A 25,187-nucleotide genomic window follows, 5' to 3' on the forward strand; every position below is an offset into this window, starting at 1 on the left:
TTTCCTACCAAGAATATTTGCACAGTAACAGGATCTTTGTTTCATAGGTTCTCTGGTTGCTTATTCCCTATGATAAACACATTCTTTATGCTTCCGATTAAATTTCACAGCGAGCGACCGACCGAGGTATCAGAGCCACCTTCAGGTGCAGATGAACATTAAGTAATAATGATCCTGTTCATTTATTTTTTGGGTTAAGAATTTTACACTTGATTTGCCCTCAACAGAGTTGCTCCTAATTCACCTGGAAAAAAAGGTGAGGTAAGCTACTTGATTTCAAATATTCTTGGTAATAAAGAATGCAGGGAAAGAATTTAGGACAAGCATGACAAAGAAAAGGAACTTTTAGCAAAGCTTTCAGTGGGGGTACCAGCAGCTGTCTCTAATGCGGATATCCAACTGATATCTGAGTGAGCTGTGGCAGCTCATCACTTTGCTGAGCAACATCTGTCATTTCTTTACCTTAAGATCCCCTCAGACAAGAAAAAACTTTCACTTAATCTAGTTACTTTTTATGCACGCAACTATGGGTTTATAACAAAAATTAAATGGAAAAAAAACAACAACTGATTAACATTTACACAATAAGAGTTGAACATGTACATCTATATTACTCGGTAAGGCCCCCAGTATATCAAGGCCATATGGAGTAATATAGCTTTGCTGACCGCAGTAAATCAAAAAAACAAAACACACCATTTCCAAACTGCACAACCAGTTACGCTTTCAGGGTTTTGCTTCTTTGGAATGCCCGCTACCAGCTCAATAACCCTGCAATTTAAGTTGGTTAGAAAGCTATCTATGGAAGAGTTGTATTTATACTACACCTATTTCTTGTTGCACTCTTCTGGGGATGCCAGAGATGGTTTTCCTCCTCCTCAACTTTCGTCTCCGCTGTAGTACAGATTGTGAGTGAACAAGAGAGCAGCGTATACTAGCCTCTCTGTCAAAACCAACTCCTGCAACCCATAAATAGGTCTCATTAGCCTTTAGAAATAGTAAACAAAATTTCATGGCTGGAACACAGTGGAAGTATGTGAGCTTGGATTAAGCCTGTGAATAAACATAAGGGAGCCCTTATGTAGCTCTTATGTAAATTATATTACAGTGTATCACAGTTTTACATTTAATTCCAGCTCCCCCTCAGCAGCCTGGTCTGCCAGAAGTAACAGAAGGAGTAAAGGAAAAAAAAAAAAAAAAAAAAGCAGAAAAGAAAATCAGAAAGAAAAGTAGATTTGAGAGCTCTTGGTAGCAGGACATCTTATAACTATTTATCCATCTGTCATAGGGACAATGGAGGTAACTTGTCAGAAAGGAGTAATCTATCTAACTAAAGCCTTTACTTTAAGCAACTAAGCCTAAGAAAACAATTTAGATTTTAATGTCACATTGCAGTAGCTGAGGGCTTCTTAGGAGACTAATATGCCAAAGGGGCTAACATTTTGGAAAGGAAGAAGACAGCTAAAAGAGGGCCAACTCCACATACAAGTTTAGAAAACACTCTTTTCTTTTTTCCACATGGCCAATAATAAAAGAAATGGGGTGGCCAATAATAAAAGAAATGGGGAGTAGATATTGTTGTGCACCAGTACGTGGTCTGATTTTCCCAAGTGCTCTGCACTCAGCAGGACATGTGGGAGTCTGCTCAGGGAATCAGCTCACACACTCAAGGTCCTAAATGTGGATTTAGGAGCCTAGGTTCACATGCACATCTATTTATAACCATGGTCACGCAGAACAGGCAAGAATTCCTCATTTGCTTTATGTTTCCATGGTATTACCACAGAAAAGTCTCTTTCACTTTGCTCTTTACACTGTGATCAACGTAAAGTTAAAAGGAGGCTTGCCTAAAGGCCTGCACCCGCCTGTACTGGCTCTTTGCATAGCTGTATGCTCCTGCTCTCTGAAGTTGGTGTGGGATGGGAAAGAAAAAATGTGCCAGGTCCATAAAAAAACTCTAACATTGGGATCACTGGTAAAGTGGTTTGTAATCTTAGGAAAAACAAACGAATTGAAGAAAACAAATTAAAAAAAAATCTGATAAAAACCATTTTAATAGCGTATAATTATATAAAACATAATTATACACAGACGCACACATACATATTACACTACATAACAATGTAAAATGTTAAAAAGTAACTTTCTTGTAAAAGTTCTTCTTGAAATCTACTACAGTGAAATAGAGGCTTCAGACAGATGTCCTGTAACCACCAATGCCCCTGAAATAAGGAGAGGAAGAACTTTCTTTAATATGGAAGGAAAGTGCTGTAAACTCCAACAACAGTCATTTTTTAAAAGTGAACATTTCTTGGGGTTGGGAGAAGCTTAAAGAACAAAACAGAGAAATGAAAGCAAACTCTTTGAAATGAAAATCAATCGGAACCATTGCTGGGCTTCCAGCAATTGTGAGTTAGCTGAACATGCTCTGTGTGCCAGATGCACGGGTCATCTCCAAGAGGAAAGTGAAAAAGGGTACATCCTCCCCGTGACGCATACAAATTATTCCCATTAGTGCTAATGAGAATGATACACATAAACATCCAGAAGATTACATACCATTCTTGATCTGTAAAACTGATCGGGAAATTTGGTTCCAATGTATGGCAGGTGGAGTCTAGGCAAAAATTTCTATTACTGGAAAAGTTAACATTGGTCCCACTGGTCTACTGTTGTATTTCTTCTATGCACTGCATTGTGTGACATTAGTGATGTTGAGAAGCCTTCGTACTGAGGATCCCATGTGCTACATATGAGAAGCGTCACTGTAATGCATTGTGGAAACGTGCCACAATGCTTACTTCCTTCTTCAGGGATGCCATTGGGAGTGCCCAGCCTACACCACGCGGCCCATTCAGGCTGCTCTGCTGGCGGGTGGCCTGACCCCACGCTGCCCCCACAGCTTCCTGCTGTGGCTCCTGGCTGCCACCTCCCTGGGCCGCAGAGCTCATGGACACCTTTACTGCCCAGGGCAGAGGGGGATCAGGAGTACACTGCCGTCTCCGAGAGGAACCACCTGGCACATGGTGGAGCAGTAGGGATGCTGCCTTAAGGCTGTACAGCAAGCAGCCAGACCCAAAGCCCCAAGCCCCCCGGGCTGGGACTGGGGCCATGCTGGGGTGTGCAGCCCTCCTGACACTGTAAGTGACTGGGCAGCCTGTCAAAAGGCTTCCTGCAAGAAGGCTGGGCACTACGGACAGACACAAGCGGGAGCAATGTGATGTGACTTCCCCACCATCCCCCAGCTTCTGGAAAAACACTATGAAATATCAGTATGCTGTCTGAGGTTAGCTGTAAGTTCCCTGCTTTTCTTCCTGATTGCTTCTTTTAAAGTCTGTAAGTGGGGAAAAGTTAGCCCACTTTATGCTCAAAACTTGGTGCAAAATATAACTGAGGAAAATTCATATAAACCTTGTTTTTACCATAGCCCTCTGGAAGGAGAGAAAGAGAAAGAGAGAAAGAGAAAAACAACCTGATTTTTGATTCTGGAGGTAAGTCGTCTATCACATTTAGTCAAAGATAAAGCTGATCCTTACATAAACAGATTCTTCTTTAAATAAATCTAGTAAAATGCATCCAAATGTTACATAAATAAAAGAAAATGCCATTACTATACCTTCAGCATAGCTGCATGTAAAGAGATCTCAGAGTGATGGTTTACATGCTACTGTCATGACTTGCATGTTTAAAGCACTGGAAATAGCCTACATTCTCTAGTTTCTCTTCTCCTGCTACACATGACAATCATATGATTAATTTCCGTGGCTTTCTGCATTATTTCAGTCAGCCACATTCAAAAAGCTATTTGAGGTCTTTGTGAATACAGGCTGCAGGTTATATACACAACAAAAGTACATTGTTTATGCAGTGTTACCAGTTAACCAGTGTTACGCTGTACAGCATGACTCACAAAGTATGGGCCAAATTAATCCTAGATGCAGCTTCAGTGACTTCAGCAGACACGCATGAAGGATGAATTTAGCCCACTGTCCTCCAGCAGCTGACCCTCACGCTAGGGTCTTTGCCCACAGACTGTAAAACCCAGTGACTTCAAACAAATTAAACAGAATAAGTACTTGACCTCCCTCAAACCATGCAATAAATATAAAAAGAAATAGAAGAGATTTGTACCAGTGACATTGATGGGGATAATGCAAGAAGAAATCACTTGGGCATCTTGTTTCATTTTCTCCTCTGGAGTTGGGAGAGGTAGTGCTTTACTCCAATTGGTTTGTTTATCCAGTGTAGAAGGGATATTATGTATTGGATTTTTCGGCCTCTGCCCTAACATGACATCTGTATCTTCGTCCTCTGGTGGATGGGACTGCAAATGAATACATTCAAAATCAGTGTCTACCACTCAGGCATGCGAGGCTACTGTTGAAACAAAGCAGGCACACAGATCAGCAATCAGTTACAGGCTGCAACGGCAAGCTGCTCTCGACAAATCACACAGTACAGGCTGAAATCACACACCGTTCACAGAAGACAGATACCTCGTGCATCCTTTTGAACGCACCACTCTGCTGGCTGCCCGTGAGGACCGGCCCCTTGTACACATTTGTTTGAGGATAGGCACCGGAAGGCCCGATGCCTTATAAAAGAGCCCTCCGTGCTCCAGGAAATCATTTGCATTTCATTTTTAAGAACTATGGACACGAGCAGAAAACAAGTTACAGAAATCCAGTGGAAAGCGGCAGGTGTTAGCAGTGCCAGGGTCGGGAGGACACTGGCCAGAGGAGACTGGCTGCCACCAGAAGAAATTCAAAGTGTTGTTTAGAAACCATGCACATTTTTACAGCGTGTTAAAGAAGCGCTAGATACAGAAGGTAAAGTAACAGAGAGAAAAGTAAACTGTGTGGAAGCAACACAGATGCTTTGTTCTCTTTCTGAAGCAATAGCAAGTCCCCCAGCAGCACCTTGTCCTGCAAAGCTGCTATAATGCTGCCTATAACAGATAGATTAATCACACTGTTACGTGGCACTAGCTACAAACCCCTGTTTTGGATTTTCTTTGTAAAAATAATAATAGTAAAAAAAATACGTTGTTTTGGAGGAATACATGGGAGAAACACTCACCTTTTTCTTCCCAATTCCCCCCTTTCTCCATGAGAACACTTCCAGGAGCTGACAACTCTTCCCCCAGCCTGGGAAGTGACTCTGCCTCTTCTTTCCGCATGAAGAGCAAAGCCTCCTCAGCTGCCCTTCTCCTGAATCCCCAGCTGCTCCCTACCCAGCTTCTCCCTTATGACTTCCGTTTATGCTTCACTCTCCAGTTTGTGTTGATTTTTGGCGAAGACAAAACGCTGCACTCCCCAGCCTGGCAAGGTCCGGCAGGCAGTGGGATGACACTGCCTTTGTAGCGCTGCCATCCCTCCCCGGCTCCACATACATCCCAGGGAACGAGCTGCCTCTGGCTCTAGGCAGCAGCCCCAAAAGCATTCCAGACCCTAAGGAGGGGTGCGGGGGGACACTCACTTACCTGGCCGGCCTTGCCCCCCACAGCACCCCCAGGTCCTCCTCCCGCCTGCGGAAAGCCCTGCTTTCCCACGTTGGGTTTTAGAAAAACATTGCAGCCTTCTTTCTCTCTGCAGCTTTTGTGCTGATCCCCGGCAGACGTGAATGGCTCATATAAACTTCCAGCACAAAGGACTTTGTTTCCTAGGTAACTCCCCCCTCCCCAAAAGTTTGATGCATGCAAAAAAAAAAAAAAAAAAAAAAAAAGAAAACAAAGAAAAAAAAAAGCCCACAAAACCCCAAAGGCTGCCCACACACAGCAGACACAGAGGCTGCACTGGCTGCCGGCACTGCCAGGATAACAATGGAACGGGGACAAAGCGGGTGAGGTGACCCCACTGCCAGCTCCCACTGCCAGAGCTCCTCCTCAGTACAAGGCAGCATCACAGGGTACCCAGGGAGCAAATGCCCTGGTGCTGCCCCAATGAACCCTCACTGTTGGGAAAAAAAGAAGAAAAAGGGCAGTTGGGCAATAACACTGCAAGGAAAAGGAAATGAGTCACTAATGCTATGGGCTCTGCCTTGGTCCAGGCCTTTAATGGGGCAATTGGATACAAGAGGTGGCTTTGGGGCCACGAGGTCCTGAAACTGTTCTGAGGTAAAGAATGAAGGAGGGAAAAAGTTGTTATTGTGCCCTACTGACACGAGAAACAGAAGAGGCGTCTTTTAGAGCAGTAGAGTTAGCAAGTGAAAAGCAAGCAAGAGGCAGGGTGAGGATCTGGAAGGGAGAAGAGTGAGTGAGACAGGGCTGTCAGCAGAGGATTGCTTGTTTTTCCAGTACCTTTCTACTCCATGGGGTCATGTGGCAACACTCAACTGGGGAGGGCGAACGGGTGCTGTTAAACTATAAGTGTGAAATGTAAAAAAGAAAAAAAAAATCAAATTAAAAACATGCACAAAACGTTTCTGGTAAAAGCACGTTATTTTTGTCCAGATAAACTAGTGTCAGAGGCAAAAACACCCTGAAATTTCCACCTCGATTTCCAGCTCATGCTACTCCACAAATGAGCCCCACTCATTCAGGTATGCTTACAGAGTTGTTTGGATCCATGTGAAGTCTATGCTGATTTCACTTACTCAGATCAGACAAAACTGTAGTGAAATTGGTTCAAACTCCTTGCACAGACATACTTAAATTGGACTAAGAATGCCTTGTATTGATTTGGGGATCTCCAACTGTGTACTGCCTGAAGCTGGAGCAGTGCAAAGTGCTTTTCCAATTACACTATAAATGATCTACTTTGTAATATAAGGAATTCTTTTGCCTGAGGTATTCATAAGCTATGGATATAAATAATGCTGGTGCTGAGGATGATTTAACAAATACATTGTTCACTAAGGTCTTCTGTAAACTGTGTGACTCATCCTATCTTCTTGCTAGATTCCAACACCTGTTGCATTACCCCAGTCCTATGTGTGTGACTAAAGCCAAGTGAAGCTTCCAAATGAGTGACCCATAAGTCCTCTAGCAGAGCAGAAAGAGAAAATCGAAAGAGCACTGTTTCCAGCAAACGTTTCCAGCAGGTCCTTCAGAACTCTACAAAACCATTTCTCCTAGGCTGGGAAAAAGTCCTTATTGTGGGATGAGCAAGAAAAGGTGCAGAGATACTGAATATGTCAACTAGCTAAGTTTGCTCTTCATATTCACAAGATTTTTTTCCTTGATCTTTCAGCTGCATTTCCAGTCACCTGCTTTGAGCAGATTTACCACAGCTAAAAGGGTCAGGTTCTGAAATTCACCTTCCCCTTAGAGGGTGTCAGAGCTCCCTGGGGAGAGCTGAGACAAATGGAGATCAGCGCTGCTAAGGTGGCAAGAGGTCAGAATATGAAAATCTTTTACATCTTACAGAACTACCATAAAGGCCCAGAGGGTCCCCAGTGAGCACACAAAAAGGAGGAAATGAATAGGGACTTCCTGCTCCACAGGCTGCTAAGGGCAAGCCTCTATCAGAGAAGCAGCAGGAGCCAGACTTTGGCCTTAGAGAGGGTAGCTATAGGCTACAGCAGACAAAACAATGGCTGACAATCTGTGTCCTGTTGATGAAGGCTTCTCTACCTCCCTGTGTGTCCCTCTGCCTTCCTGACTTCTCCAAGAAAATACACCCTGGTTATGCATAGCCACAGACTTGCCTTGATGTGCTGAAGCCTCAGGTCTCAACAGGACAAACTTCTGGGATGAAGACTTAACATGGAGAAACAACAAAAATGGGAAAGGCAAAGGCAGACTTACTGGTGTCCCTTCTTCCAGCCATAGGAACAGGAGAAATATCATGAGGGGCTGAGGTGGGCAGCAAAATTTCCAGCTCCTGCTATCACAGAGGTGTGACCTTCCACTGTGATCTGACCAAGTGGTCCTAAGGTCACCTACCTACTGACTGACCCTGCATGATGCCCACCACTGGGCAGCTGTGCACAGTGCCATGCAGCAGCCTCAGAGTTTCAATGCCTCTGTGCCTGGGGAGGGAGCAAACTGCTTCTCCTCAAATGTTCTCATTCACTCACAAGACCAGAATATCTCTAAATGTCTTGGGTGAACACATAATTAAGCAAGAAATTATTATTATATATCCAAAGCTGTTCTGGTCTGATGGGCAAATCTGCCATTAGGCAGTTTTCAAAGTGAATTTCTTTTGTGTGGGTGTGCTTGGCAAACAGCAATGGTGATAATCAATCTGTTAAACACAAAGCCAGAATACTTTAAATAGGCATTTTTTTCTTTAATGGGCTAAGATTGCTTTGAAACTAAACTGGTGTGTAATTGCTTGAACAGGGATTTATTCTGCAGTCACTGACAAATGTGAGCATCTCTATTTTCTGAGCTATCCCATCATGCAGTTGCAGAGGTGATGGTGTGCTCCTGAAATTGCTTTGCACATGATCTAATTTCTCATTGCTCTGCATCTCTTCAGTATGGAAGTCTTTGGTTTCTGTGAACTGCAACAAACTCCTGAAGATGTCCAGGCCTGAGATCACTGTTATGCTTCCCTATAGGGAAACAGAAAGCAGCACTGCTGCGGAGCAGCTCAGCTTAAACTTCCCTCAGCACTTGGGATGAGACACATTACTCTCAAACATTTGTCCCACTGATTTTAAGGGCAGTCTAGCTTTACTTGCAGATACCTAAGTTGGGACACATGAATTGCCCTTTTAGCTAATGAAAATTTTACATTCCATCAGTGCAGTGGCAAAGAAGCAATTCGGCAGTCACAAACATGCCAGCCTGGTAACTTATGGGTCTGTCCTATTCCTTGCTCCACAGCTGGGATCAGGAGGAGCAAAAGAATGGGCCAAAGCCACACAAAAACGCCATTTAATTCCACTTGTTCTATGTCTTCCAAAGATTTGAGATGCCACTTTGAAATGCCTGCTGTTCATGATCTTCAAGATAAAAAGGAAGACTGTTGTGGGAAGCATCATCATGTACCTGGCCTGCCTGCCTGATAGTGACAGTGTTAATGGAGGTACTGGAATTTCAAAGCTAGTGCACAGGATATTTTGGGCACTGTGCAGTGGTGGAATGAAAAGTATAAAACTGAGAAAAAAAGGCTAATTTCTGTTCAGATAATAAAGTTGTTGTGAGAATGCTAAAATCTTGTCAAGAGCTGTACACATTTATCCTCAACAGGCTTCTCTAATTCAGTTGTGGCTGAGATAATTCCTTTCCCACCCCCTCAGCACTGCTGTGACTGTGTAGGCAGTGTGTTCTCTTTAGGAAATGCTGGCAGCTGAGTAACAGCCCATGCAGCAGCAGTGCCTGGTGCTGGAAGTGCAGGCAAAACCTGGGTGAGGGCAGGAGGTGGTTGGCAGCACTGCTCTGTTCCCCTGAGGATAATTTCTTACTCCTGCTTTCCATAAATTACAGCTAACAACAAGCATAAGGGATCAATATTACTTATGACTTCCAGCTTCCACAGTGGTGCATATTGCCTTCCCACTGAATAAAGTGGGTAATGTATTAGCATACAGCTTCAGTGTTGCCAAGCTTCATATATGGTCCACTTCCAGCAGTGGACAAAACACATGTAGGATGCTTACACAAGCAAAGTGAGCACAGAAATCAGATGTACTCATTAACAGTACATCCCGACTTCACAGCTGAGAGCAGCCATTTCCATACTGACAAGGAGAGAGCAATTGGGAACTGGTATTCAGTCCCACATTCACATGAGGCTGCTCCTGATTCCTTCTGTGGACCTTGGTGCAAGCTCCCTCCCTCCCTTTCTCCCTTTCTCTCCTGTAGAAAAGAAAGCCTGCTGCTTCAGTAACTCAAAGGAGCTCAATCAAACTGTGCTGATTTATATGTTGGAAAAATTAAAGGTCTGGTAAAAGGAGAAGAAATACTAATAAAAGATTAGCAGCTTTCCATTGCTTTCGGAGCAAAACCAGTTGCTCAATTAGAAATTAACATTCGTACCTACAGAGCATCTTTGTCAGGCAGTCAACTGAAAACAAGAAATTCTTCTGACTGTGCTATTTTTGCTCCAAAACACAACCCCACTCACCTGCCTGCTCTCCACATTTCCCTATGATTCATTTTCCTCAGTTTTTGCTTTATCTGCTTGTGGGTGTTTCATTTTATTTTGGAGCATCACAAATGCGATCTGTCACTGACAATCCCTTAATGATTAATTTGCTGCTCCAATGTTTTGACAAGGTAATGACAAAAATAAGATGTGCTTTCTGACAGAAGTCATGCCACACATGGCATCCCAGCAGATGTACGTACAAAATAATAATCCTACCACACAGAGTAGTAGGAATTACGCTGATTGCACAAACAGTGCTATGCAAGTTCATTCTGATGAATAAGGTCATAGAATCATAGTATCACAGAGTGACCTGGGTTGAAAAGGACCACAATGATCATCTAGTTTCAACCCCCTGCTATGTGCAGGGTTGCCGACCACTAGACCAGGCTGCCCAGAGCCACATCCAGCCTGGCCTTGAATGCCTCCAGGGATGGGGCATCCACAGGCATGGACAAAGTACTCCAGATGGGGCCTCACAAGAGCTGAGTAGAGGGGTCAGGTGGTTTTCATATGTAACAGCTACAGGCAGGATTTGCACACTGAAAGTATGTAGTGCAACTTGTGCCTGGCTCTGAACTCTGTTATTTTTTATTGAGGCTTTGTAGAGCTTCAGCACAGAAAGTATGTGAAAGTTTGTACATGCAGTTGTGTGCTGTACAGGCATCCTAAGGCGGACCACAGGAAACATTTTTAAATGGCAAGGCTATGGAATAAATTATCCTATGCATTATTTTCTTTTCACATTTGGTCTAGCTGATGTCTCAGGGAGAGGCCAAACATGACTAGAAAACAACCTCTTGCTTCTTGTCTTCAGACTTCTGCTCAGAGTGTAATTATGAACAAAATGACACTGCACATTGTGCAACTGTGAGTGTGAATTCCCAAAAGCTATGGTTTCCTTGCCTGATCTCCCTTATTTTATTCTATCAGCTGTGCCACGAGGAATTGGAGAAACTGTGGTCCCATAGCACCTGCACTCTGATCTGAAGCACTGAGATTTTGGAGACTCGTTGCACATGCTTAGTGAAAACAGAGAAAGAAAAAAAAAGTGGAGAATATGAAAGAGAGTCTGAAATGCAGCTGAAGTGACACAGCATCTTCACACTCTGCAGCACTACAGAGAGGGTTGTCATGGGAACGTGTGTAATGAATATTTCCCTCATTTTCCTAAGTCTGTACCTTCCTTGTACTCTCCTCTTCTTTCCCCCCCTCCCCCATTGGCAAAAATGCCTGAATGAATGATGCTTACAAATTTGTCTGGTTGTACAGCTGCTCTGTGTGGAGTGAGACTAAGCAAATCAGGAGTTTTTAGCTTGAAAAATGAATGTCTGAGATGAATAGGGAAGTAAAATCATGCCTGAAAAAACAGGAGGGGCATGGAGAAAGAAAGAAGGGAGACGGTGCTCTCTGTTTTTCATACTCTAAAAATTAGTAGGGATGCAACGGAATTATGAGGCATTGAGTTTGAAACAAACAAAAGATATATTTTCATACCGATTATTAAAGTCACTATCACAGCATGCTGTTGAGGCCAAAGGTGTAAATTTGAAAAGGGATTAAACAAGTCTCAAAATCAATGCAGACTTGTTGTTTCTTGGTGGTTCTTATTCTGTATTTCATCTCTGGCTCAGCAGCTCCATAACCAATTTCTGCATGAAACTGCAAGGATATATCATGGGACAAGAAGTGGCATAAATCATGCCCCCTTCTTACACACCTTTCTGAAGGATCCCCTATTGTGTCTGGCCCAAGTGGACCTATCATCAGACAAATCAAGGCAGCTCCCCTTACAAGAATAGGTTACAACAAAACAAACTGTAAACACATCCTGCCAGGAACACAAAAGATCCTGGGACACAAAAAATCCTAGAACACCATTATTTCTACTTCTCTGCTGCTTCATGACATCATCTTATGATGGAATAGTTCCAGACCCATTTACACTGGCATCAGTCACTTTGGACTTTAATTCATTTGGTCTTTCTTAGAATATGTGGGACTGACTTTGGCACCTTCCTACAAACAAAAACAGCTAGCCATGCTTAAAAGTGAATCTTCACCAGGTAAAGTTAATATTCTGTAACTTTACTAAGCAATATGCAACATCCTTGGAAAAGCACACTGCTACTTAACTGGCAGCAATAAAAAGAGCAAACAAAATATACCAATTTAGAAACCTCAGCTGGTCTCATACATGGGCAGTCTGTTTCTTGGTAGCTTTTAGTACTGATAGATCTCACAGTTCTCACAGTGGTACATGAACATTATTCAAAGTCAAGCCACTTACTTCAGTGCTTCAATGCACACATTTAACACAAATGCACAGTTTGGAAAAGTCAAACTGTGTAGCTTAAAAATTTCTCAGCTTCTTGTTGACCACTTTTCTAATTTCTAAGAAACATAGAAAGGGGTGTCTACTCTCCTCTCAGCAATTCTTTTACCAGCACCTTCCAATGCATCAGAAAAGTGGAATACAGAATAGACTGCTGAACCACATGTAAAAATTCCTGTGGGACTTAAACATCTTTAGTTCATTGATGAACAGATGATATGATCAACTGGCATCAGATATCAAACACTTCCAGCAGCCCCTGAAGCATATACACATTCGCAGATGCCAAAAAGTTTATGCTGAAAAGGGCAAGTTAGCCAAGAACAGCACTCTTAATTTTCTCTTGTAATAATATCATTAAGTCATAAGGGTTGGCACAATATCAATTAGTTATTCATTGTTGCAGTATCTTGTAAAAATCTCTGATCAACCTTCTCCCAGACAGAGCATTCATGTGCAGTTTCATCTTGCCTTATTCTGTCTAGAGTTGCCCCACGAACAAGGAGTTCTCTAAGAAGTGGGTCAAGGCACTCTGAAATATTCTGGAATTCTTTGGAATATTTGCACTTCTCAAAGTAGAACATTTCCAGATGCCTTGAAATCCATAGAACTACAACCTCCAAGTCAGCACTTGTCTGTTCCTCCTTCAGGGACCATCAAATCTGGTTGGCTTCCAAAATAAGCCCCAGTATGGGTGGGCACAAAGCTTAATGTTTCCCCTCTTGAAAAGAAAAAAGGTGGCTTTGCTGATAAAGCCAAGACATCTGCATTCAGCATGACTTAGTTCTGCCATCTAATACAGGACTTAGAGGATTGTTCACTATTTATTATTATTTTGTGTTAAACAGATGGAAGTGATGTCTAAAACGCACCGGTTCCAAACACAGAAAAGATTCAGGACTTTCAACACCGAGTATGCAATTTAAAAAGATATGACTTGTTCTCCATCTGATACTAACTAAGAGAGCTTTATGTTCAGTATATTGTCCAAACAACTATCTGTAACTAATTCTGATCCATAATGTGGGGTCACCTCTCCCTTACCTTTCAGTGACCTATAACAGCACTAGCTTTGATGATGGCTTACAAAGCAAAAGAATGTAAGCCTGTTTCTCCTTTAAGTCTTCCTTTCCTATTCTGTCCATTAGCATCAGAATATCTTCTTTCATTTGACTCACAGGGCCTGCAAATTTAGCCAGTTCAAAGCCTATAGTGATAGTGATGCTGTCCTTGAAATTATCCAGGTAAGCAGTAAAAAAGTCAGAATAGTCAAATTAATTGAAACCTTATTATGCATTTCGTGCTTTAAAATGAGAAACAAAACTCTGTGGACTGATTAGCTCAAGTTAAGGTTCCTGGGCAGGTGCTTTACACTGTGACTCCCTTAACGTTATAGTATTTTCACATGGTTAATATAATGGATTAGGGTGAATGTACCTGGACTTCTAAGTTCAGTGGGTGATAATCCAGTATACATTTATAATGTGATCATGGCTGCAGTATCTCCGTAGGTGCCATTGTCCCTGTGCCTGCACACGTAGATCTGTCCCAACAATGAAGGCTGATATTGGGCAGATGCATTAATTACAAGACAAACCCAGGTATGAACCACTGAATTTCAGTAGGTTTGAGGAATGCACTCTCTTAGCCTAGCACAGAATGTAGCCGATATGGCACTTCTGCAGGTCAAGCACCCAGACACACAGAAGTACCACTGCCCACACAAGCACAAAAACCAGTTCCTCTAGAGATGTGCTGCTAAGCCTCTCTGCACCTATACAAACCTCGTGCCAGTCCTCAAAGCCCATGAGCTCTTGGCTACTGGCAATGACAATTTCAGGGCTGAAATTACAGCACTTACTGAAATGACATGAGAGTTCTGGAAGCGCTGCCCAAGGCAGGAGCAGAGAACACGAAGAGCTGTGGAGAAGTATATGAACAAGTGTGTATGTTTGCTGGCCTTATGTGAAATATAAGCTTTCTCGGTGGAAACTTTCAGCCTGTGGCTGGCTGCTGGAAGCTGCTACCTGAGCCATGTTATGGGTGAATTGCTAAGACTAGAAATGTTGTGCCTACACATGACTGGGGAGCACTTCTTAAGCAGTGTTGTATGTAGGTCCCAGAATGCTAATAAAGTGTTCATGTGGAATATCTGTAGCATAGAAGAAAGACTTACTGGTAGAAAGTGCCGGTCCTTTATCGCTTGCCTCTTTTGACTGCAGACTGCAGGGAAGGGAGGAAAGGGAGGAGCCACCACAGAGATGGGCCCTTGGACTTTCTGCTCTCTGTTATCAACTCGGCTTCGATGTTCTATTTTGGAGGAGAACAAAGAGAACATGAGTTTTTCAGAGCATTGAAAACATAAACATCTCTACTAACTGTGCAACAGAGCTATGGAAAGGACACGGAGCTGAAGTTCCTCCTCTTCTCCAGTGAACACTACTGATGATCCTCAACGAAGATGAAGGGGAGAAGAACTTACTGGACTCCCAGCCCCTCAAAGAGCAGTGCCTATACACCCAGCATTACCGAATCACACAGAATGACAGAATCACAGGGACTGGAAAAGATGCCTGAGATCATCTAGTCCAACTCTATGCTAAAGCAGGTTCCCTATAGTAGGTTGCAAAGAAAAGTATGCGGGCAGGTTTGGAATATCTCCAGAGAAGGAGACTCCACAACCTCTCTGAGCAGCCTGTTTCAGGTCTCTGTCACTCTCACAGTAAAGAAGTTCTTCCTCGTTTTTTGTATGGAACTTCCTACATTCCAATTTGTAGCTATTGCCCCTCATTCTGTTGCTGGGCACTTCTGAAAAGAGCCTGGCTCCATACACTTGACTCCCACCCTTTAGATATTTGTAAGCATGGATAAGATTCCCCCTCAGTCTTCTCCAGGCAGAACAACCCCAGGTCTCTCTCACAAGGGAGATGCTTCCCTCATAATCTTTGTGGCCTCTACTGGACTCTCTCCAGAAGTTCCCTGTCTTTCTTGAATTGAGAGCACAAAACAGGACACAGTGCTCCAGATGTGGCTTCACCAGAGCAGAGTAGAGGAGGAGGATCATGTTCCTTGGCCTGCAGGGCACCCTCTTTTTAATGCACCCAGACACCACTGGCTTTCATGGTCACAAGGGCACACTGCTGGCTTGTAGTCACCCTGTTGTCCACTAGAACACCAGGCCTCCAACTAGACTCTGTGCCACTGATCACAACCCTCTGAGCTTTGCCAGTCAGTCAGTTCTCAATCCACCTGACTGTTGATTTATCTGTTCCACGCTTCCTAAGTTTACCTATGGGATGTTATGGGAGGAAGTGTCAAAAACCTTGCTGAAGTCAAGGTAGACAGCACTCACTGCTCTCTCCTCTTCTACCCAGCCAGTCATGTCATAGAAGGCTACCACTTTGGTCAAGCATGATTTCCCTTTGGTGAATCCATGTCGACTACTCCTGATAACTTTGTTTTCTTCTACTTGCTTTGAGATTATATCCTGAATAAGGTGTTCCATCATCTTTTCAGGAATGGAGGTGAGGATGACTGGCCTGTAGTTTCTTGGCTTGTCCTTCTTGCTCTTTTTGAAGGCTGCAGTGACACTACCTTTCCTCCAGTCCTCAGGAACCTCTGCCATTCTCCATGACCCTTCAAAGATGAAAAGAGAGCAGCCTGGCAATCACTTCTGTAAGTTCCCTCAGCACACATGGCTACCACACATGGTATTCCATCTGGCGCCCATGAACTTGTGTGTGTCAAGTTTGCTTAGTCCATCTCTGACCAGACTCGCTTTGACCAAGGAGAAGTACTTCTTTCCCCAGACTCTCACCTCCACGGTCTGGGTTTCCCAAGCAGCAGCCTTAGCAGTAAGGATTGAAGTAAAGAAGGTGTTCAGTAACTGCCTTCTCGGTGTCCTCTATTACCAGGGCTCCTACCTCATTCAGCAGTGGGTCCAAGTTTTCTGTAGTCTTTCTTCCTTTTGCTACTGATGTACTTAAAGAAGCCTTTCTTGTTTTTCTTGACCTTCCTTGTCTTAAGTCTTCCTCCTTGCATCCTTGCATGCCCTGACAATGTTCCTATACTCCTCCCATGTGGCCAGATCCCATTTCCATGTTCTGTAGATTGTCTTTTTCCATTTGAGATTTTCCATGAGCTCCTTGCTCATCCATGTGCATCTCCTATCACCACTGCCTGATTTCTTCTTCTTGGGGATGCACCTGTCTTGAGCTTGGAAGCTGAACTCACCCTGAAAAGGACTTTATACCTTTAATTTCAAGTGATAAATGAGCTGACTTCTAAATGCTTGGGATGCAAAGCCTGATTCCCAGTGAGAACTTGCACTCCTGTTGCCTTGAAATGTCAAGACACATGAACATCTGCATTCTAACCCCAGAAAATATACCTTTCTGAGTGGAAAGAAAGAAACATAGCCTCAGGTAGTTCTTCCTTCCCTGTCTTAACATCATGCAGCAGTTCTATGGCCCAGTATGGAGGAGTCCATCCTGAAAAAGTCAAAATTACCCTATTCCTGGCCCAGAGGAGTCTTCTTCCATCACGGGCTTACAATATCCATCCTTCTTCCAGCATCAGTTCCAAGCTGAGATTTTCCATGTGAATTGGGGAACGCTTATGGATTTCCTCTAATTTTAGGTGAAAGCTAGGTGAAAGGTAATTAGTGTTTGCATAGAGTGCTGCTGGAAGGGGATGACATATTCATCTCACGCATATAACTATGGTCCAGCCAACCATAGCTGGTTTCCTGATCTAACGTTTAGTTAGAATTACTCCTGTTTATATAAAGAGATTGCAAAATTGTAACAGAAGAAATAGAATGGAGACAATAAACATATTTAGGTTAAATTTCAGATCACAATTTCATCCTGGTAAGTGTAATTATTTAGAAAATAAAACCAAGCAGCATATGACAAGCTGCCTGCTAAACCTGCACATCTACCTTAGACATGCAGGACAGGCAGCTGCTCAAAGTGCTGCTTAGAAGCAAAGAGGCATTTTTGGCCACTGCCTTCCCACCAATGTCAAGCTTTCTGCTGCCCACCAGATGGCAGGCACAGATCAGCCTGCTACTGGGACGACTGCAAAGCTGCAGAGAGAAAAGCTCACTTCTGTTCTATTTGAGCACTGCAGTCCTGCTTTATTGCTCTTTGCAGTGCTCTGAAGATATGCTGTACCTTCAAGATGGTCTTGAGCAAAACTCTGTAGAAAGGCTCATGTGTGAGAATTAATTGGAACATTTCATCCAGTTAACAGATGCTCCACAGATCCCAGTAATTATTATTATAACCCAATAACAATACATGGGCAAGGCAATGATAGCTGCTGGTGCAAAACATTTCCAAAAAGGGAATCTGCAGAAGAACATTTTAAAAGTGACCTGCATGGATTTTCTCCTTTCTTACGCTACAGAAGAAAGGCACAGATGTATGCCTCCAGTTGGGAATTTTTCCCTCAGTAAGACAGCACGAGAAAGCCAGCCTTTGCCCATCTTTTGCCTTCCACTGGTTTCACTCAGCAAAACCCCTGTATGGCAGGGATTCCCCTCCCTCCCTATAGGCACTCAGCTTCTACCCAGAAAGAATGCAGCCCTCCTCCAGGCTTACAAGCCCCGGGCAGGCAGCTCAGATTCTGTGGAGCCTCTCTAGTATCACTGGATTCCAGGTTTAGCCCCTGGAAAGTTAAATCTTATCAGTCCTGGGACACTGTTTAGCATGTGGTTAGCAGGAGATACATGGTCCTGTTAAAACACTCAGTTCCTCCATCCTTTGTCACTGAACCAAATAATTCATACTTGCAATGCAGAAATATTTAACAGAATGCAAGAATGTAAAATGGAAGAGTAAAAAGTTCATTTCAGAACTCCTCCAGTAATCACAAACAAGCCAAAGAGGACATGAGCCCTAGTTCTCCTAGTTTCTTCACCCTAGTTCTCAACCCCAGTGCTGTATTCCCAGGGAAGCATGGTGCTTGAGCCCCACCATACATGCATGCAGCAACACCTACCTCTGCGCAGGGCTCGCAAGTGCTGCTTGGCGTGGTGGTGCAGCTCCTCCACACACGGAGGTCTGGTGGAGGGGAGGAAGATATTTCTTTGCTGATGCCAAGGTGCCTGGTAATAGACACTCAGTTTGCTCTCTGCATCCAGGTTGGAGACGGCTGTAGCAAAAGAGAAGAGCCCCAGTTAAGACTCACAGGACTGAATGCATCAGTCTAGCTGAAAAGAAAAGGGTTTCACTTGGAGTAGCAGTGCCAAGAATGAGCACTGAGGATGTTATGACAGCCCTTATCCCACTAAGTAGCAGTGATTCTTATCTTCTCCATGTTGCTGTACCACATTATGCCACTTAGCATTTAGATAATGACTTTTTACCAGATTGCAGATGACTGTAAAGGAGGCAAGCAGGTGTGATGATACAATATAGATGCTGAATGTATGCACTAATTGACTAATAATTCTATAGACGCCAAAATGAAAATGCAAAGAGGCCATACAACATTCCCACAGTGACACTTAGAGCAAAGGCAGCAAGAAGCCTGCATCTCCAGTCTACCCTCTCCCCCTGCTCTGTACTCTGCCACTACATCATGTTACACACGGCTAACTCCTAACACGGGTTGCTAGTTCACTGCCTTCCCATGCATAACATCCAAGATTAACTGCCCATCCTGCTGAGTGCTGGTAGCTGTTACCTATCAGAAGGGGTTCCTGTAATGCACCTGGACTTCTGAGGGACAGGAAAACTTCAGTTCGTCTAGCGAAATCTCCTAACTGTCTCTGAAAGTTACATGAAAACACTTCAGCTTTGAGAGGCTTCCTCAAGAGTGACAGAACTTGGAGGAGAAGTGCCTAACTCCAGTGCATCCAGCATCCCAAGGGACAGGTAAGGAGAGATGTGAGGGATGCCCTGCCTGGCCACCGCACTACTCTTGGGGAGTGAGTAGGTGAGAGTTTCACTGTCACAAGCTGATTTTACATTTCCTTTGCCCCTTGAGGGTGAGGAAGCACAATTCCTATTTTACAGACAAGGTAATGAGACACAAAGGGACTTGCTCCTAACCCACTTAGGAACCACATGACATCCATGGGAAATTCATCTTGGGACAAGAACTGGTAAGTACGAGTAGTAGCACCCCACCCATTCCATCTATCACTCAGGATATGTGGTATTCATGATCACAAATTGCACCCTGGAGGCTAATGAAACAGCAGACACAAGTAGTTCCTTCCTATCTCCAGAAAAAGTCTGTCTAGACAACAGTTCTTGTAGTTGTCTGTGACAGAGCTAAATAAGCGAGCAGAAAGTTTTACCTACTTAAGAGTTGTTCAGACATTTCATTAGAATAGAATAGATTTCACTGCAATATTTAACTTGCAGAAAGGCTCTTCTGGTTTCGGCAGCAGTGTTTTACAAGTAAGATTGAGTGGGAGTTGGATTAACATACTTTGTGTGAGACTTGAAGACGAAACCAAGCTAACACAATCCCACTACATGCTCACTGTGGTAGACAGGCACTGCTGTTTACAGAAAAAGCAGCATGACCTCCTGGCCACCTGAGTCTCAGCAAGCAGACAAACCTAGCAGAGCTGTACCAGAATGAAAATGGCAAACAAATACACTGCTTGTTTCCAATTGGTACAATCATAGAATCGTTAAGGTTGGGAAAAAACCTTTAAGATCATCTAGTCAATTGTCTACCAATACTGCCCACTAACCCATGTCCTTAAGTATCACATCTACATGCTTCACCTCCAGAGACAGTGACACCACCACCTCCCTGGGCAGCCCATTCTAGTGCCTGACCATTCTTTTGGTGAAGTTGTTTTTTCGTAATATCCAATCTGAAAAGGGCAGTCAGTGATGTGCAGCACCCCGTGCCACAGCCTCAGAGTCTGCATATCTGTGTGTCTCCTTCTCCTGCAGGAACTCTTTCTCCCTGTGCCAGGGAATATGCCCCACTGACACCAAGATAGCAGAAATATTGTATAATATGCACGGAACCAAACAGCCCTTTAAAATATTGAAAAGCTGGAGTGGATTTTCTAGACAGATCAGAACAGAAACTTAAAAAAGCTGGCAAAAAGAGCTCGCAAAGATGCTGTGAGAGGATGAATGGCCTCTGCCTGTGGTGCAGGGGCAGAAAGAAATGCTGGGTAGCACAGGGGACAATGTTGGCCCTGGGATAAAGAAGAACAAACCCATACAAACGCAGTCAGGCTGGATGCTGGAGGACACATCCCAGCCTCAGAGCAGTGAAGCTCTGCAACCACCTCTCAGCAAGGGGCAGGAGAGGGAAAAACCTCTCAGCAACTGATAGGGTCCACATCACTCCTGAGGGAGGCAAGATGTGACCAACTGCCAAAAGCAGGCCAGCTTCCTCTTCACCCTTTCTGACTGCTATTCCTGTGCACCTGCACAGGTACCCAGCCTGGCCCTGCTGCCTGGGCATAGGCCTCAGGCATTGCTGCCAGGCAATGGAGCGGGCTGTGGGCTTCCAGGGCCACCGGACATGTTACTCAGGGCACAGGGCAAGGTCTCTTGTCTCCGTTCTGTAAAATGGGGATAAGGTACCTCCTTCAGCAAGCACTTCCTCTCTCCTGGTGATTTACACTGTAGGCTGTCTGTATAAGGCCTAGCTTGCGTGCACCTCTAGCCCCTGAGCATCATCACAACAGGCATAGTAAATAAAGTGACACAGAAAGCGTAAAACCACAGCCTTTAAATTATTAACAGCTGGACACCAGGATGAATGAGCAAAGAATCCTGCAGAGACACAGGAAAAGCAGCATTTCAGGCATCAAATGAAAACTGTTAATATATTTTTAGTGTGCGCTTTGATCAATTTAGAATATACAAGTGAATCATATAAACTATCACGTTCATTTCATTCTCGAGCTAAAGTAATTGTTTTTTGTCTTGTGGGATGGCAAAATGACAAGAGACCGTTTAAATGGATTCTCCATTACATTTTGTGGATCCATTAATGTTGGCTGGTTTCCTGACAACCAATGTCAAACAGACATACACTAATGGTTGCTCTCATGAGAAGATTTTCACCAATTCCCAAATAGCTGGTTTATCAACGTTGTTCATATTTATCAGTTTTAAACTCTTCTTGTCCTTACATCCTCTCGTTCGCTCTCCCTCCCTCCTCTAGCAAAGCAAACAGAGAATCCTGCTGCAGCAGAACTGCACGTGGATGCTTGAAGGTTGCACGGCTTCAGTGCACTCAGGCGTGGCTGTTCTAATAATAACACCACAAAGGCCAAGCAAGAAAGATTTCTGCTCCATTTATTTCATAGATTCAGGGGTTCCCCTCCCAACTCCGTCTGCTTCTCTAGACGCTCACCTTCCCCCCACCCCAGCTCCTTCTGCTTCTCAACTTATTATTTCTTTATTATAGTTGCCATTAGGTGTCAGGGGAAAAAAAAAAAAAAAAAAAAAAAGAGGATTTCCTGATTAAAAAAAACCCACAATTTGGTGTTAGATGTGAAAAAAGGAAGAACCTGAAGGGGATTTCAGTAGAGAATGAGGACATGTCCAGTGTGCTCAGGGACAGACTGCCCAGAGCCACCGCACCACAAACCCCTGCACAAGTAAAGCCAAACCAGTGGTTGTCACATTCTCAACAAAGTGCTTTAGTTCCAGAAGGAAAAAAAAGCCCACAATCAAAACAAATCAAACCAAGGAATAAGAAGTAGTAGAGTAGCAGCAGGATGCTCTTGAAGATGGGCAGCTGCACCTTCTCAGGTGCTAGCTGGGAAGCCCTTCTCCAGCAGAGAGGTGGCTCACCTGCCATGTCAGCAAACACCACATTTTCCAGCCACTTAAAAAAGGTGACTGTTTTTTTCATTCATTATAAGAAGAAACCTTTGCATAAACAGGCCTAAGACAGTTGCAGCAGTGGCAGTAGGGTTCATCCTAATCAAACTCTTCCACACTGGCTGCACAGGTTGTCAGTGAGCTGCTGTCTTCTGAGTCTGTGTGCAAAGCATGCAAGAAAATGAATTCTGAGCAAGACTGGTTCATCTCAAATACTAGATAATCAAGCAACACATCCAACTCCATCATGCATATTAGTGCATAAATGTTTCATTGAGGCAAGTGCTGAGTCTGATGTGAATTTTATTTATAGCTCTACATGTCTCGAATGCATATTCCCCTAAGTACTAGTGTCTCTGCTGTAAAATCCAGGGGGTTTAAGCCTGTAAGGCTGACAAGAAACTACAGCCACTTCTTTGCTGCACATGTCCCACATTCCGTGCAATGTATCAGCAAGCTCAGCACTTTCCAAGTGGCTCCTTCTTTGTCTACTGCAGCAGTAGACAGGTGCAGTGGGTGCCTGGGCTTACCAGCAGGGACCAGTGCCTGGAAGGACAGAGACCGAAGCACCTCTGAAGTGGGATAATCTGTTTCCTACACCCATGCATGCACCCTGGACTTATCTACTTGCTAACTCAGACCTCATCCTATGGAGCTGCAGATAGCTATTTGGATCAGCCTCCTTCCCATCGCATCTTTATTAAGGATTCAGAAATGCCTGTGCGAAGGGGCTTCTGCTCCTTGCAGATAAGGCTCCTGGCTCTTCAGCATTTCAGCCTCCCAGCTGAGCAACATCACCTTACTGTAACTCCAGGATCTATATGCACAAGCATGCGCATGCACACTATGTCCCTCACACCTCTGGAGTCAGAAATGCATCCTGACAGCTTTGGGTTAGTTCACCCCAGTGAGAGCAGGATGCCATCCTCTTTTCCCACCTGATGGAAGCAATAATTTCTGTCCACATTGGTGTGAAGCAGTGCTTGACAGTGATGGCTTTTTCTTCTGAAGCCCTTGTACTGGGAGTGACATGACGTGATGGGAATGAGGCAGATGCTTGGCATCATGGAACTGTGTTGGACCCTGCCTTACTCTTCTGTCCCCGAACAGACTGGTGTGTGGCCCAGTAGCACCAAGGCATAGGAAAGCCAAGGCAGGTTACATCAGAGCCTGGTCAGGGCTTCTTAAACACACTTCTCTCAGAAGATTAGAGACAACCAACTCACTGAAACTGAAAACTGCGTGCCAGCGCCCCTGCCTCCTCTTCTTCACCACTCCTGGGCATCTCTGGGGCTTGTTCAGTGTCAGGATGGGATCCTCTCATCCTCTCTTACATCATTCTCGCTTTCCTGGTGTGTGTACCCTGACATTCCTGGGGGCACTATTCAGTGCAGGTGTTTCCCTTCAGTCTTCCCAGTGCCCACTGCCTACTGGATTGACGTCCATTTTTAGAGGGTCTGCTTCTAGACTACTTCTCAAAGCTGGCACAGCTGTATCTACGTGGGCCATACGTGCCCATGAAAGCAGGAGGGGAGACACAACAACACAAGATAAGCCTTTGGCTACAAGCAGGCAACAACAGGAACACAGCTGTTATTCTGTTCTACACTCATGGATGGACAATATGCAAATTTTTCAAACTCAGGCAGAAAGGCACTGACAGCAGAAACTGCTGAGAAAGACCATGATCTTTTACACTCTTTGTTTTACTTCTTGTCAGTACTTTGAAACACTGCATGTTCCGACCACAATTTCTTAGTGCAACACTGTGACATTTCTCTGCCTCCGATTATTCCATACATATGGAAATGACAGCTATTCAGGAGGAAAAAAAAAAGGACAAGTGGACAAAACTCCATTCATCTTCAGCATTCAGTTATCTGGGAAGATGAAAACATTGGAAAGCGTATGATTTAGACGTCATTTTCACGTGCAGATCCCTGAATTTTGCATTTACCTGGTATTCGGTTAACTGGCACAACAAACAGACACAATTCAAGAGGGCTGGGAAGTCTGCGATTCTTATAACGTAAGAAGATTACACCGTTCAGCAATATGCACTTATGTGCAGAGTGCCACATGCTAATCCCATTCTTGGCTTTGCTGCCTTCAATCACTGTTGGCGGTGTTTGAACATATTTTTAACTGTTTTCCCTAACTGTCAAATAAGTTACAGTGGCCAGATTGGGACTTGTTATTTCAAAGCCTTTCAAAGCTGTCACTGCAGGATAGACAGTAACCTCACAGAAAAGCACAGTATTTTTTATGTTTAAGGTTTAATTCCTGTGTAGCTTCTCTAGCCAGTGGTTTCCTCTTCTCCTTTTATTCCTGTTCTCTAGTCTGTGCTTTCCACTGCCTCCAAGAGTGACTGGGAGAGAAACAGCTTTGTGCTCTCAGCTACAAAACAGGAGCAAATGTAGTTACAGACAGAAGGTTTCTGTTGGGGGTTTTGTTAATAGAGTTGCCCTTCCCACTCATAAGCCAGACTGGAGAGGTGAATGGCATTTTTATTCTAGGTGCACGTGTCTCCTTATTAGACATCTCCATGAATATGTGCAATTGTGCATATGCACCTACCCCATTCACACCAGACTCTGCACCAATAAAATCCCCCCAGTGCACATCCCATCTAATGCAGAGTGACAGCAAGCACTGGAGGGAGTGCAACACACTTACCTATTAATAAACAACTGAAACGTTCAATAATGTATGCGTAGCCATGGTCCTTGTTCTGCCACAGCAGCAAAAAGTCCATCAGGGAAAGCAGGTTAGTAAGTGAGAAACAAAACTACTAATCAGGTCTGGCTCTATTCCCAGGGCATCTAAAGACTTATGACTAGACAAAAGTTTTCTCAGTTGTGCACTTGTATGCATAAAATTAAACATTTAACTGTGTTCTACTTTTTCAGAGACCATGACCCAGCTGGTCACTCATGCCGCAGCTGAGTGGTTCTACCAGAGGTCTGAAGGTTGAAGTGATACAAA

The 25,187-nt window shown here is 43.9% G+C and overlaps 1 protein-coding gene across 2 annotated transcripts in view; it reads right to left on the bottom strand.

The window, feature by feature from the left end:
- NHS (NHS actin remodeling regulator) overlaps window positions 1–25,187 on the bottom strand; it is a 249,866-nt gene that overhangs the window by 8,944 nt on the left and 215,735 nt on the right. Inside the window, exons 2-6 of one of the 2 annotated variants that reach the window (XM_090125021.1) lie at window positions 18,385–18,537; window positions 14,555–14,688; window positions 6,299–6,361; window positions 4,132–4,324; window positions 828–959 (exon numbers count right to left, since the gene is read on the bottom strand). In XM_090125021.1, the coding sequence (XP_089981147.1) occupies window positions 828–959; window positions 4,132–4,324; window positions 6,299–6,361; window positions 14,555–14,688; window positions 18,385–18,537 (675 nt within the window). The remainder of the gene's footprint in view (window positions 1–827; window positions 960–4,131; window positions 4,325–6,298; window positions 6,362–14,554; window positions 14,689–18,384; window positions 18,538–25,187) is intronic. The other variant, XM_090125028.1, reaches the window with a different exon arrangement.

The sequence above is a fragment of the Phasianus colchicus genome, chromosome 1 (assembly GCF_987193195.1).
Source record: "Phasianus colchicus chromosome 1, bPhaCol1.hap1.1, whole genome shotgun sequence".
Lineage (NCBI taxonomy): Eukaryota > Metazoa > Chordata > Aves > Galliformes > Phasianidae > Phasianus > Phasianus colchicus.